The 15,687-nt window shown below is 36.6% G+C and overlaps 1 protein-coding gene across 10 annotated transcripts in view; it reads right to left on the minus strand.

The window, feature by feature from the left end:
• The window catches only part of LOC105498361 (leucine rich repeat containing 7), a 571,142-nt gene that overhangs the window by 153,596 nt on the left and 401,859 nt on the right, over nt 1-15,687 (minus strand). For all 10 annotated transcript variants that reach the window (XR_011619899.1, XM_024798135.2, XM_024798136.2 and 7 more), the window contains exons 9-10: nt 9,348-9,422; nt 3,436-3,580 (exon numbers count right to left, since the gene is read on the minus strand). Coding sequence is in view for 9 of the 10 variants with exons in the window: in XM_024798135.2 (XP_024653903.2) it covers nt 3,436-3,580; nt 9,348-9,422 (220 nt within the window). In the remaining variant the exon portion in view is untranslated. The remainder of the gene's footprint in view (nt 1-3,435; nt 3,581-9,347; nt 9,423-15,687) is intronic.

Consider the following 15,687-nt stretch of genomic DNA (forward strand, 5'->3'; position numbering starts at 1 on the left):
CAAATTTATTATATTTATCTCTTTTAGCACTATGCATTTAGTATGATATATTAGTTGTGTATTTAATGCTGAAAAATAGTATCAACTGTTTTCTCTTTGAATAGTTCCTCTTTTCCATTTATTCTGTTCTGTATTTCTGGAATTCTGTATTTATTCCCGGAGAATGTAATTTTTTTTGCTTTTTTTCATTTTTAGAATGCAATTTCTATTCTATTCCCTGTGTCTCTTAAGTCATCTTTAATATTTCTTATTAACAAATTTCTATATGCCTGTTCTGTTCCTCAGCACTGTCTTCCAACTTACAAATTTTTTACCTGACTATACATACTTTCTTCATTATAGCTGAATTGTATTTTAAAATTTCCCTATGTGGTATTTCATACCTAAGGTGGTATTTTAATTTCCAAGATTTATTTTTCAAAATTTATTTTTGAAAACTTTATGGCAAATTAAAATTGTAAATAATTATCAGGTACATAGTGATGCAGTGGTATCACTTTAGAATGATTGAATCAAGCTAATTAACATATCTGTACATTTAATCATTTATTCCTCCTGTCTAACTGCAACTTGGTACCCTTTGACCAATATCTTCCTTTTCATTTTCAGGATTTTTAATTGATTCTTTTTCTTAACCATCTATTTTTAGTCATAGCTCATATTTTTGTTTGATAAGTCATATTATTGTATTTCAGCATTTTAAATATAAAAGAATCCTCTTTTACTGGCACTAATTATTTGGATATAACAACTAATTGTTATTCTTTTATCTATTTGAGGTTCTATACATACTTAAAATAATTTTTATATTGGTTGATAACTTTTATTTCCCTTAGGGTAAATTCTGCTATTTGGTTGAATTTTTGGTTGTCAAAGCAACATTAGTTTCCTTCAACATTTTTGTTTGCAAGCTCACCTGTGAGGGTGAATGTTTCCCCCTTCACTATGCTCACCTCTCCCTGTTTGGCAGTTTTTTGGTTACCTCCACCTGACCCCCAGGTTTCTGGAGTTCAGAACCAGTCTTATATTAGCAACGTTGGTGGTCTTATCCTTTGTGGATGCTGCAGATTCAGTCCGAGCCAGTTTGTGACTTGCCATAGTTTTCCGCAGTGAATTTTCTGTTGTTTCCTTTTTCTCTACCTCCACATACTAGCTGTAAATTTTTTCAGTCCCTTTTCACAGAAAAGAGGTCCCACCTTAATCTTCTGTAAGTTCTGATTCCTCTGTTGTGTTTAAGGTCCTTCTATTTCTTATTTCACTGTAAGAACCGAACTCACAGCTGCTGTTTGTGGTTTGTAGCCCATCAGGCCTGGGGATATTGCTGGCTTTCCATTCTATCACAGGTTCAGGTTGATGTTCATTCTTCTTAAGCAAAGATAATTTTTCTTTTTTAAAAATCAGAATTTTTTTTCCGGAGATGGAGTCTTGCTATGTTGCCTAGGGTGGACTTGAACTCCTGGGCTCAAGCAATCCTCTTGTCTCAACCTTTTGAGTAACTGGGACTGTTGGCACATGCCACCATGCCTGGGTGAGTGTGGCTAAACTATTTTATTTACTAAGTGTTCAAGCAGCAGATAGAATATGCCAGGCACAGTTCTTGGCACTGAGCAGTCAGTAATGAAGAAAAATATGTTCTTTGAATATATATAGTTTTTATATTTTCATGATATATTTAAAATGGTATGGGATGGTGGTTGAGTAGGGGTGTAAGGTTATGTATTAAGTTGCTCTGTCATCTTGACCAGTGGATGTTCTCTATAATCATACTTCTTTACCTGTTACAACATAAACCAGTATTTCCTTAATTTGTCTGATCACAAGTCTCATCTATGATGTTTAATAAAAATACAGATCAGGGGGCTTGTCTCATTTACTGAATCAGAATCTTAAGAGACAAAGCCTAGAAATGTGGAAGTGTTTAATAAAACTCTCAGTTAAGACCCATGATTGAGCAAGTTAGAGAAATACCATTATAAAATATGTGATTTTGTAAATAAAAAGTCAAAAATTCTAGAAAGAAAGAAAAGATAGACCACAATTTTGCTAAGACTAATGTTCTTTATCAGCCTCAAAGAATGGCTAAATAGAAGAAATAACTCATTGAAGAAAAATTTGGGAAATTGCCTCATCTTCAACTGGATTATATAGGATATGGCTTAATTTTTAAAAAGTTACATGTTCTGGAACTTAATAATGATTAAAAATTTACAACTAGTATGTGGAGCTAGGGAAAAGGGGAACAGAAAATTCACTGTGGAAAACTATGGCAAGTCACAAGCTGGCTTGGACTGGATCTGCAGCATCCACAAAGGATAAGAGCACCACATTGCTAATATAAGACTGATTCTGAACTTCAGTCAGTCTTAATAATGATTAAGTTCCAGAACATATAACACATCTGTTTCAAAGAGGCTAAAATCTATGTTACAAAGTTAAGTGATTTAATGATTACCCTTTTCGTAGAGTTCTCTTATAAATACTAACAGCAAGATACCTATAAAAAAAGCTTACTCCTTATTTAAATTAGTCTTTCACTATTTTACTCATATAAATTTTTTGTTTGTTTGTTTGTTTTCGAGACGGAGTCTCCCTCTATTGCCCAGGCTGGAGTGCAGTGGCGTAATCTTGGCTCGCTGCAACCACCGCCTCCTGGGTTAAAGTGATTCTCCTGCCTCAGCCTCCCTCCTGAGTAGCTGGGACTACAGGCATGCACCACCATGCTAGGCTACTTTTTGTATTTTTAGTGGAGACAGGGTTTCACCATATTGGCCAGGCTGGTCTGAAACTCCTGACCTTGTGACCCACCAGCCTCGGCCTCGCATAGTGCTGGGATGACAGGCGTGAGCCACTGTGCCCGGGCCATATAAACATTCTTAAACGAAAATGTATGAGTGCTTTTTATATACTAACAGGCAAATTATCTGATCTAATGAATCTTAACATGTTAAGGAGATGTGACTTTTTAAAAATAATAGAACTAAGAAGACATTTTATGTTTATACTTTTTATATGTTACTCATATTATACCAATGTTACAACAATATTATAAATAGAATATAGCAACATCTTTTGGATGGAAGCTATTGTAATTCTATCATAATATAAGGATACATATATGATTATTAAATTACTCTAAAGAAAACACACATATTCCTTATAATAACATTTTGCAACTTAGGAGATATAACAATTTTTAAACAATATCAATTTGGTAGGATCATTTTAATAGGAGAGCCTTCTTGAATTTGGACACTAGAGTTAATATTTCACTTAAGATATTTGTTAGATACTATTTTATGATTTCCATAGCACATTTTAAAATGTATTAACATCAGGCTAACAGTATATTACCTATATCTATAGACAAACTATACTTCCAAAAAAGAAAATGGTATATTTGACATAAATATTTGTGACAAAATATTGTATCCTCACCTATAGAGTCAGGCAATTGTTGCAACATATTGGATGACAATAAGAGGTCCTCAAGGGCTTCACATCCCGAAATGTCCATGTCAACTGTTTCTATTCTGTTTTTTGACATATCCAGGTATACCAACATCTTTAACTTCCCTATAGACTTGATGACATTGCATAAACTCAGGGTTAGTTGAGAAACTTTCACAAGACATTTTAAAGTTGTAAGAACCACTACACCGTAAAGTTTATTTTAAAAGCAACCACAACAATAACAAGTGTTGGCAAGAATGGAGGAATTGTAAACTTCAAACATTGCTAGTAGGAATGTAAAATGGTATAGCCACTTTGCAAAACTGTTTGGCAGTTTCTCAAAATGACTCAACAATAAATAGGCTTATACCAGTATAAGTACACACCACTGATAATAAAAACATATGTACATAAAAAAACTTACACAAATGGTCACAGATGCATTATTCACAATGCCAAAAATTGGTGACAACCCAAATGTCCATCAGTTGATGAACACACAAATCAAATGTGGCATATATATATAATGAAGCATTACTTGGCAATAAAAAGGAATAAAGTATGGATACATGTTACACAATGTATGAACCTTGAAAATACATGCAAAGTAACAGATGCCAGTCACAAAAGACCACATATTGTATGATTCCATTTATATGATATGTGCAGAATATGCCAATCCATAGAGATAGAAAGTTGAGTAGGGTTGCTGGGAGCTGGGTGGATGGGGAGTATGGGAGTTACGGCTAATAGGTTCAGGGTTTCTTTTAGGGGACATGAAAATGTTCTAAAATTAGATTGTGGTGATGGTTGTACAACTATGTGAGTAGTCCAAAAACCAAGGAACTGCATATGGTATGTGAATTATATCTCAGTGCAGCAGTTAGAAAACACACAATAACCTTGAAGTTGGCACTGAATAAAATAAACAACTCCCAACTAAATAAGCTGCCATTGAAACAATGACATTGGCATGTTGATCCTTAAAACTTCAAATGCATAAGAAAGGTTTTAAATTATAATTTTGGAGATGACCCTATTAATCAGGGTCAATGTTTTGCTCATTCAATGGCCCTTTTTGAAGGATCTACTATGTACCAGTATCTGTGTTATGTATTGAAGAACAATCAAGAATAAGACAGTTAAGTATGGGGACAGACTTGCCATGATGAAGACAAAGTATTTTATCAATAAGGGGTTCTGAGTAATGAAGGAAACTTTCAAGTAAGAAACAATTATAATACCCTGTGACAAGTGCAATAAAAAAGCATGTAGTGAATGCCATAGAACAGGGAAGGACTGCAAATGGTCTGGAAGATGCTGCTTGTCAAAAGAAGAGAACCTGTACCTGGAAGGGAGAACAGCATGTACCTTTATAAAGTGTGACAAAGCATGCTATGTTTGAGGAAGACTGGGAAATTCAAAGTGGCTGAGTATAGTGATGAAGCTGAGATTACAGGGAGAAGCCAGCTGCTGAAAGGGTTTCTATGTCATGTGAAGAAATGCGAATTCTATTTTATAGGCAAGGAAAGCAAAAGGAGTGTACAATGGGGAGTAACATGAACAGACTTATGCTTAGAAGAAATAACTTCAGGGAACTTTCAAAAGCTGGAGTCAAGGAGATCTGTTAGAAGGATATAGAAGTATTTTAGCTGTTAAGGCAGCAGAAGTGAGGATGAAGAGGGATGGACTCCAGAGTAAGTTAGAGGTGGAATGACTGGATTAGTAACTGATTTCTGAGGAGAAACCCATATCTTGGGCAAGGAGTGAACATGTGGGTGGGACACGGACTAGAGGAGTTAGGGCAGGGCAAAGGTCTTCATTTTCCTTTTCCTTTAGGGCATGTTTTGTAAATAAATGTTCCACACATTTCAGTTATTCAATGAATGGTTCTTCTGTTTATCTGGTCTACCTGTGCATACTTTACCATCTCTAATTACTTGACAGAGTATAAATAAACAAACACACAATAAGCACATACATTTATTACATACACACAAGCTTGCACTTGGCACTATGCTATATATATATATTATTTGATTCAATATTTTATATTTTTGCTACCCAAAATGTGTTCGGCAGACCAGCACATTGACACCATCTGGGGGCTTGCTAGAAATGTATAATCTCTGCCAGGCACGGTGGCTCACACCTGTAATCCCAGCACTTTGGGAGGCCGAGGTGGGCAGATCATGAGATCAGGAGTTTGAGACCAGCCTGACCAACAAGATGAAACCCCGTCTCTACTAAAAATACAAAAATTGGCTGACTATGGTGGCGGGCGCCTGTAATCCCAGCTACTCAGGAGGCTGAGGCAAGAGGATCCATTGAACCCAGGAGGCGGAGGTTGCAGTGAGCTGAGATCACACCACTGAACTCCAGCCTGGGCAACAGAGTGAGACTCTGCCAAAAAAAAAAAAAAAAAGTATAATGTCAGACTCACCCCAGACCTGCTGAATCAGAATCTGCATTTTAACACATATTAACGATTGGCGATTAAGTCATGTCACATGTTGGATTGCTTGGGAAGCAGAGGCAAAGAGAGAAGTTTTTGAGAGTGTTTAGGATCAACGCCAGTAGAAAGGAAGAGACAGGAAAGAAAGGGAGCAAGATTGGGTAGACAAAGAAGTTGGGCTGTGATGAAGTCTTAAGAAAGTCCTTGGCTGGCACTTCCAAGATCACTGAATTTGGGATTGCTCTGAAGTTGTTCTGAGTAGAGGATGAAGGGCTGAGCCTTTATATACCTGCATTGATTGATCATTGGATGGAGGTCTCTGGGAATGGGGTTATGACCATGAGTGAAGATGTTCTCTTTAGGTGAGGCAATTTCTGAAGAAGGCTGGAGAGCTGCAAGCAGCATTTCCAGAAGCTAAAGGAATAGAGTAAATTCTTCAGTCCTGAAGAAGGACGCATGAGAGCATCTACTACAAGTAACACTCCAAAGTTATCCCATTAATATGGGGTGGAGCTGATTTCAAACTCAATTTTATCAGACTACAGGCTACAAAGCCCATTTGGAGGGCACATAGCCTTAATTAACCCCGTGCAAATCTCTAGCCCTGCTCCCTCAGCTTCCCATGTGGGTGCAGAGTGTGAGCACAGGCTTGGAGTGACTGAGTATTTGCTAGCTAGAATCAGAGTACTTTGGATGAGACAGAGTTTCTCCTCATGCTTGGAAATGTGTCACTTGGAAAAATACTGTCACTTTACTCATAGCTTTCCATCCCAAGGAACTATCATGTTACCTAAGTTCACTCTTCTTTCCCATTGAGCAATGAAAGAATGATGTGTGTGTGTTTCTTTTTTGTTCCTTGATCATGAGATATCATGAGAAAATTTATTTTCTCCTTGAAGCTTCCTTCATGGCTATCTTCAGCATAATTTAATATTTTGATGTGCAGTTCCTAAACATTCTTTTTGGAATAACACTTTGATGTTGAAAACACTGTATCAAAGCAATCATAGCCTGAGGACTGTAAAGGCATAAATTCTTACAGTCCTTGAGGATACTGAATGTTGATCTCACATCCTCTGGGCATAGAAGGGTCTATAGGTGAGCAGTGGACAGCAGATGAAAAGAGTAGAAACCACAAGTAAAAGAAGATACTGGAGTTTGTTTAAAATAAATGTGAATTCAATACATGGTTTAGTCATATTTTGGTTGATTAACTTTAGATTGATGGTCACAAGATAGAACTATGTAAAAGACTAAATATTTGATCATTATCTATTTGCTTCTCTGATTTGTGAAAAACACAGTGGAAAATAATAGCCCAGACTATTCAAAAGTATTCACAAAGTATATTAACTTTATTATGATACATGAACTAAGAAAAAAGTGAATGTGTTTCTTTTCCCCATGGCTAATGATATTAAATGTTTTAATTATTCTGTGAAACTGACATAGGCTGGAGACCACACTCAAGATGAACCATTCAAAGTCAAGTATTTTGGGGTAACTAAAAAGCAATTCTTTGCCAGCACCAACATCCAGAAAGCCATGGCTATTTCAGGCAGGGAGGTGTAGAGTATTCCCACACAGCGTATAACAAAATACCAAGTGCAAGTACACAAAATAAAGTAGGGAATCTATATAAAGCTAGCAGTACATATGAAAAATCTACTCTCGAGACAGACAAATTAGGCAGCATTATATGCTTTATGGAAGATTTCATCCCTGCCTTTCCACTTAAATAACAAACTTATTGAGAAATTTGGCATGTGAGTTGATTTGCACAGTGGATTTTGGGAATGTAAACATTGTGAAAAGTAAAATTCTCATTTGTACCTTCTATTGGTTCCATAGAGAGCCTTTGGGAGCTTTACAGTCAACAGCAGCCTCTGGCGCTGGTTTGAATTACAGCTCCACCATTTACTGGCTGTGTTATCTTGGGCCAGTTACTTTTTTTGTGTTTTAGTTTCCTCATCTATAAAATGGGGATGGTAGTAGAACTTACTTCATAGGGTTGTTGTAGGGATTCAATGAATCAATATTTGTAAAACAGAGAGAGAATGCCTAGCCCGTGGTAAACGCTATGTAATTTTTAACAAATAAATATATTGAAGAAGAGGTATAAACTTTCAGCTAGGCATACATTCTGATTCTTCAATCTTTGTGCAGGGATTGGTAAGTGTCTTACCTGTGTTGCCTCAGGATTTGTACATACCTTGACTATAGCACAAATCAGGCTCTGCTATGAGTAGTGAAATCCAGATCAGTTTATCCTGCCATGCGTGAGCTTCTCAAACAAATATATTCAAGGTCATTGAATATATTATCTTTGTAACCCTGACATTAGCATAGTTTCAGTTTCATAGAGCTTTATTGGTACATGATTTTTAAATAAATCAGTGAATAATAGATGTGCATATTTTTCTGTTTTGTGTCTGTGATGGTATAAATGTATCTTTTGATAAGAGCATTAATTATTTTTCCATAATCTCTGTTTCAGATTTTCTCCTTTATGTGGTCTTATGCTTGTTCAAAGGCAGAATAAATGTCTTGTTCTTGTTGGTTTTGCTGTCATTTTAAGTAATTTTTAATGTCAATTCAAAAATTAAATAAAACTGGTTTTGAGAATACACATCTAAACCTCTGTGTTGGCTGAAGATTTATTACATATTCACCTGCTGTGCCTACTTAGACCAATGCCAGGAGTTTGGAGTTGTACAAAACAATAGGGAGACTTGTGTTTGCTCTCTCTCTCTCTCTCTCTTTCTCTCAGTGTGTGTGTGTATGCAAGTGGCAAGGGGCAGTGTTTTATGAGAACATTCTTTTGTTAGATGGAAAAAGCAGGAATAATCATACTCAACGAGTTGACTGGAAACCTATACTCAGGAGATACTACTGGGCTGGCCTTTAGTCGAGGAAAAAATTTGTCTTTGGTTTAACTTTCTGTTTTTAATACTGTATGATCCTTGCCATTTTCAAAAATTCACATGGGTTTCTATTGAAAATCACCTGAACTGAGAGAGATTTTTGTTTTGTAAAAGAGCCCTAATAAAATGAGTAAAAACCATTGTCTAGTTACCTGTAAGAATAAGGTTGATTTTGTAAAAATAAAACTTGGTATTATATATAGTATTTTGCTTTTTAAAAATATAACTATAAATTATTTCGGCTTTTAAAGAACAGTAAATGTGGGAAGAGATGACAAATATATTCCAAAGGGAATAAGAAAAATCTTTCTTATATTTTGTACACCTATAACACTCAAAAAGATACACAAAATACTAAAAAAAAAAATGGTGAAAACACTTGGTGACTGAACACTCCTAATGAGTGTTATTTTAGTTTGAAATACAAACACTGACATTTAAGAGTTGAGATTATGATCAAATACAACAAATGTATAACATAAATACTAGACAACATGGTAGAATAAAAACTTACATACCCCAGGTAACACTTGTAATGCATTATTATCCATCCATAACTCCCTTAAATTTTGTATTTGATCCAGAACTTCAGGCTGGGAGAGAGGTAGGAGGAAGGAGAGAGGAAAAGAAAATTAAATTAGTTTTTACTTATCACAAATATAAAATGTAATTTCTTGGATCTTGAGCTTTTACTTGGAAATCTAGTGTTAATCATCTAAGAAATTCCACCTTTAATCGACCTCTAGCAAAACTGGTATTCCCTGACATAGCCAATTTGGAATTGATCTGGAATCAGTTAGAACAATAATAATAAAATTGAAGATCTATTACTCACATACATTCTGCCTGAATACCTTATAATTATTCTTTGGAGCACTTATTATACTCTATTTGATAAGCATCTGTCTTTGTCACTAGAGTATAAACTTTTGAAGACCGGGGGAATGTTTGTTTTGTAATCACTATATCCTCATATCCCTGTTGCTTACCATGGGCACATAGTAGCTGTGTCTTACTGTGTGTGTCTATTAGTGTGTCTATTAGACTTACTGTGTGTCTATTAGTACCTCACATACAAACATCCATGCACACACAGGAGTTACAGAACTGTGATGAGATAATATTGGGCTGGTGCAAATGTAATTGCGGTTTTGCCATTACTTTCAATGACAAAAAAACTGCAATTATGTTTGCACCAACCTAATACTATGAGTAAGATGAGTAAGACCCAGTGACTTTTAAAAAATCAGTCCCCAAGCTACCACCTGAAGACCTATGGACTTTTAATCCTTTCATTTTGTCAATGAATAATTATTTGTTGAATAGTCGGGGATGCCTACTACATGTAATGCACAATGCAGAACGCACGGTCATATAAACCCCAGTACTTGCCTTGAAATAGCTAATGATTTAGATCTAGATCTAGGGGAGATAAATATTTATAAATAACTAAAACACAAGGCAGCATATAGGAAAATACTTTAGAATATGTTTTTTAAAAAGTTCAGAGAAGGGACAGAGAGAATATGATCAAAGTGTAACATGTAGTATATAAAGAAACACTTTTTTTTCTCTAACTAGATGCTGTCTCTAAATTCTAACTCCAGGCAGCAGACTGTATAGAGAGAATAGAGGTTGCTATTGCTGCCAACATCATAACCTTCCTTGTGGTAGCCTAATTTCTCTCCAGAAATTATTCCCTTCCCTATTCTTAGGTCTGTGCTTCCTTTGAAGCCCATTCCTTTTTTGTTTGTTTTTTTTTACCACTTTGGGAGATGATTAAGGCCTCAGCTAACTAGTGCATTGTATCCACCTCGCCACAAAGATTGGTCCAGGGATGGGAACACGGCCCATTCAGAACACATACAAAGCAATGAATCTTTGTGACTTCTGGGGAAAACACTTTTGCTTTTCTCTACTGGATATGAAACTGAAAGGGTGTGGCCCTGTGAACTTCACGCATGACAAAAAGAGAGCCTGTCTGAGGATGGAGCATTTCTACAGAAAGTAGAGCCAAAGGATAGATCCTGGTAAGATTATATAAGCCTGGAAGGCAGATTTTCTGTTTTTTGTTTTTTGTTTTTTCTAACTGAAAGAATTATTACTGAAACAACAAAATATAAATCTGTTCAATGAAATTTGGAACCTAATTAGGTTCCAAATACAAAAGCAGTGCATTTTGTAGAATACTTGTAGAAAAGAATGGAATTATATCAAAGTTACCATGAGAATATTAGTAATTGTAGGTCAGTGGAGGTTATCTACACATCCCTAACAAATTAGGAGGGCTTAAGACTTCCAGATCTACTTTGGAGATAGTCTCTGATTCCTTTAGCCTGTGCTTGCAACAGAACATGGTACGATTCTTGGGAGAAGTTTCCTTAATAACAAGGTTTGAAATTTAGAGACATGGCATTCTGCTGCGAAATCAAAGGCATCCATGAGGTAGTACGGAGGATGTGTGTGTGTGTGAGCATGTAGAAAAATACTTCTACTCTCACTTAGATCACAGGGAATAGGCAATGAACTGCTCTGCCTATGTGTCAGGCTGGGCAAGGATGGAAAATATAAATCATGTGTAGGGGGCACACTCTGATATTCAGAGGTTTTGAGGCAGAGGGCTGGCTAGCAACAGGCAGGTGAGTTGGAAAACATCAGTTATGTGTGGCTCCCCTCCCCTCCCCTCTCTTCCCCTTTTTTTCCCTCCCCTCCCCTTCCTTCCCCTCATCTCCTCTCTGATGGAGTCTCACTCTGTCACCCAGGCTGGACTGCAATGGTGTGATCTCAGCTCACTGCAACCTCCACCTCCCGGGTTCAAGTGATTCTCCTGCCTCAGCCTCCCGAGTAGTTGGGACTACAGGCACAGGCTAATTTTTGTATTTTTAGTAGAGACGGGGTTTTACCATGTTGGCCAGGCTGTTCTCAAACTCTTGACTTCAGGTGATCCACCTGCCTCAGCCTCCCAATTTTTTTTTTCTTTTTCTTTTTTCTTTTTTTTTTTTTTTTACCTATGCATTATGCACATGTAAGGAGAAGCAAAAGAGCTGCCCACTGGGCGAGGTTCAATAAAAGCTCATATGTATACAGTAAGACAGAGACTGATGTATAAACTTGTAACAGTAAACATTATTATTATTCAGGGTGGATTAGATTATGCTGTTTTAACAAATTAATACTGAAATCTCAGTGATTTAACACAAAAGGCTTACTTTCCACTATCCCTACTACTGTATGTTCAGCATGCATTTCTGCCCCATGATGTTGTGACACCATCTCAAGATTGTCAGGAGAGCCAAAGCAAGGGAAAAGAGAGTGTGGAAAATTCACCACTGCTCTTAAAGATATTGGGCTGCAAGTGACATGCAACATTTATGCTTATAGCTCATTGTCTAGAACTACTTATGTGGCCTCACCCTAAGTGCAAGGAAGGCTGGGAAACATAGAGGGAGGATGTGGATTATTTGGCAAATAGTATTGTCTCTGCCACACAGTGACACTGTATGAAAAAAAGAGTAAGAAGAAAGGATACACAGCACTTCTATAATTTACTCATCCCTTCATTAAGTAAGATCTAATTAAACATTTTCTAAGTGCTAGGCATTACACTAGTCACAGTACATGGTATGGCCTCTGCCCTCAAGAAACTCAAAGCTTGTATTTTTTAAAGGAGATAGACTTTGTTGCATAAGTGAAGGAGCATAATTAAAATATTTTTAATGGAAAGTGATTTTGGCAGATTGGTGTTCTGTATATATACTCTATCCTTTTTGAAAAAATAAAAACAAAAACAGGAAACTTAACAGGGCTGGTAATGAAAGAAGTAATGAGGAATAAAAAGCAGCTGCTTCAGGAAACATTTAAAAGATAAAAATGGTAGGACTTGGTGACAGGATATGGGGGCGAGGGAGTGAGTCATGCACAAACATGTCTTCCAGTTTCCCAGCATGTGGTGATGTCACCAATGGAGATGCAGAGTATTGGGGTGGAAGCAGATAAATGGGAGAGACTGAAATCAGTTTTGATCATAATTAACTTCAGGTTCCTGGAGGACATAGGTGGAGATTACCAGGAATCAGCTGGCTATCAAAAACTGAAGCTTAGAGAATAAGTTTCAGCTGGAGATACAACTTAGCAGTATCACGGAAGTAGAAACTCACGTGAATGAGCTCTCCATGGGGAATGTGAGAGGAACTAGAGTGCAGTTGACTGAGGACAGTACCTTAAGGGACACTAATACTTGAGGGCTGAAAACAGGAAGAGCAACAAGAAGGAATGGTGTCCAGAAGTGTAAGGGTGACTAGAGTCCAATGAATAGAGTTGTGTTAGGAAAAAGGAAGTGAACAAGAGCATCCTACTCAGGAAAGGTGTCCAGTGAAATAAGAGATCGAGGATATCCACTCCATTTTAAAAACAGTAGGTCACTAGTAACCTTGGTGATAGACATTGTGATGGTTAATAGTGAGTGTGAACTTGACTGGATTAAAAGATGCAAAGTGTTAATGTTGGAGGTGTCTGTGAGGGTGTTGCCAAAGGAGATTAATATTTGGGTCAGTGGGCTGGAGAGGGCAGACCTACCCTTAATCTGGGTGGGCACCATCTAATCAGCTGCCAGCGAATATAAAGCAGGCAGAAAAACGTGAAAAGGGTAGACTGGCTTAGCCTCCCAGCCTACATCTTTTTCCCACGCTGGATGCTTCCTGCCCTTGAACAACGGACTCCAAGTTCTTCAGCTTTGAGACTTGAACTGGCTTCCTTGTGCCTCAGCTTGTGGAGGGCCTATTTTGCGGCCTTGTGATTGTGTGAGTTAATACTACTTAATAAACTCCCCTTTATATATCTATCTATCCTACTAATTCTGTCCCTCTAGAGAACCTAGACATTTCAGGTGATAACTATCTTACAGTGGGTTGAAGATAAAGAAGAAGAAAATAGATACAATACAGGTAGAATATTCTTTATAAAGCCTGAATGAAAGGAGAGGAGAAAAGTTAAGGGGCTATGAAAAAACTGAGGGGTCAAGGGAAAGGAAAGCTGACATGAAGACACTGGCAAAGAGGAGCAGGTTAAAGATAGATAAAATGGTACCAAAAAAAAAAAATTGGAGTAAATTTCCAAGAGGGGACAATGAAGAGAGATTGACAGCACAAGGGGAGGGGCTGACACTGAATGAAAGTGAGGCACCTCATTCATTCAGACTGGAGGTAAGACTGCAGGGATGGTATGGGTGTAAGTTGGCATGGTAGAAGGAGGGCTGGTAGTTGAGGGAGGCATTTCTGAAGATCTCAAATTTTCTTGATGAAGTAGGAAATGAGGTAATCTGTTAACATAAGGGAACAAGAATTTTGTATACATCAGCAGTTGGGGAGAATGGTCCATACTGAAGAAGTTTGAGAGGAATCACTGAGAGCAATCAAAAGATTGTATCAAATCAATGATAACAATTATAACTTTTTTTCTGGGCCAGGAAGGGAATTGACAGTCTAGGAGAAAATAGAAGAAACAAAAGACTTCAGGTTTCCATAGGTCAGAGAGGAGCGTAGCAGGAGTGAGGGGAGAGACCGAAGTGGAAGAAGGAAAAATTAGAATTTATGGTAGAATTTAGGGATTCGAGATTTCTAAAGTCGTTTTGGAAAATGGCAAAATTCAGACTTTAACTCTGGGGAGAGCTGGCTAAGGTACAAAGTATAAAATCTTGGTGCGTAGGTTGGGGAGGACACTGCGGGAACATAAGGCCTTTCATGATTTCCAAGGATTTGGGCAACCTGTGATGCACTGCATAAATTGCTCTCTTGGCTGTGTCAGGCAAGGTGGCAGAGAAAGATGATCAATCATACCTCTGAAATTTCTCTAATTCTGGGTTCTACTGGGGAATTTAGTCATCTGTGGCTACTTGGAAAGAGATCACTGATTCTAATCTATATTTCTATTTTATTTTAAAGGATCTCATTTAATCTATTTAAGAACATAATAAGGTGATAATAATCCCACTTTATGGATATAGAATCTGATAATTTCCTGGGGAAAATGAGAATAATTTGATGAAGGTTGCATAACTGCAGATGATATTGTTGCTCAGGTCTTCTGGCTACAAAGATGACATCATCTTAGAGCTTAAAATTGAAATTCCAAAATAATGAAGAGAGTTGGTGATCACAAATACCCAATAAAGAAAGTAAAGCATATCCTGGATTTCTAAAAAAAGATATTTTTATTACTGGATGTTATAATAAAATGTACTACAGAGGAAACTTCAATAACCTCCTAATAGCACAGATAAAGCATAGCAGATCCATATATAGCCTTTCTGGAAAGAAGAAAAAATCACAACATAAAATGATACAATAGCATTTCATAATCGATAGACGATTTTAAAGTGGATCTTGGAACTTAACTAAATGGCTTACATCCAACCAACACATTGATCACATTTTTCTATGCTACTTAATTTAATCACAAAGTCAATTGTTTCCATTAAAAATGAGTGAATTAACTCCAGAATAACTTGGAATATTCAATGCTGGTGAAAGTGCTATAAGATGAGCACTCTCATAAATGGGTTTTGAGATTATAAACTGTTATTTTTTTGGAAAAATTTTCAAATATGAATCTCACACCTCAAAAACTTTCATATCTACTTGTAAGCAACTATCCTACCTAAATAATCTAAAATATAGAAAAATCAAAATAAAAATATTAATTACAGAATAATTAATATTAAAAATTTGGTCACAACCTAAATAAACAACAGTATAAGGTAAATTATGAAGAAGTAATATGTTGGTAAAATGAACAGCAATGAAAATGAATTATCTATATTTTTATGTATGAAATATGATGAATAGATCTTGCAAACAACAT

Source organism: Macaca nemestrina, chromosome 1 (assembly GCF_043159975.1).
Source record: "Macaca nemestrina isolate mMacNem1 chromosome 1, mMacNem.hap1, whole genome shotgun sequence".
In the NCBI taxonomy this organism is placed as follows: Eukaryota; Metazoa; Chordata; class Mammalia; order Primates; family Cercopithecidae; genus Macaca; species Macaca nemestrina.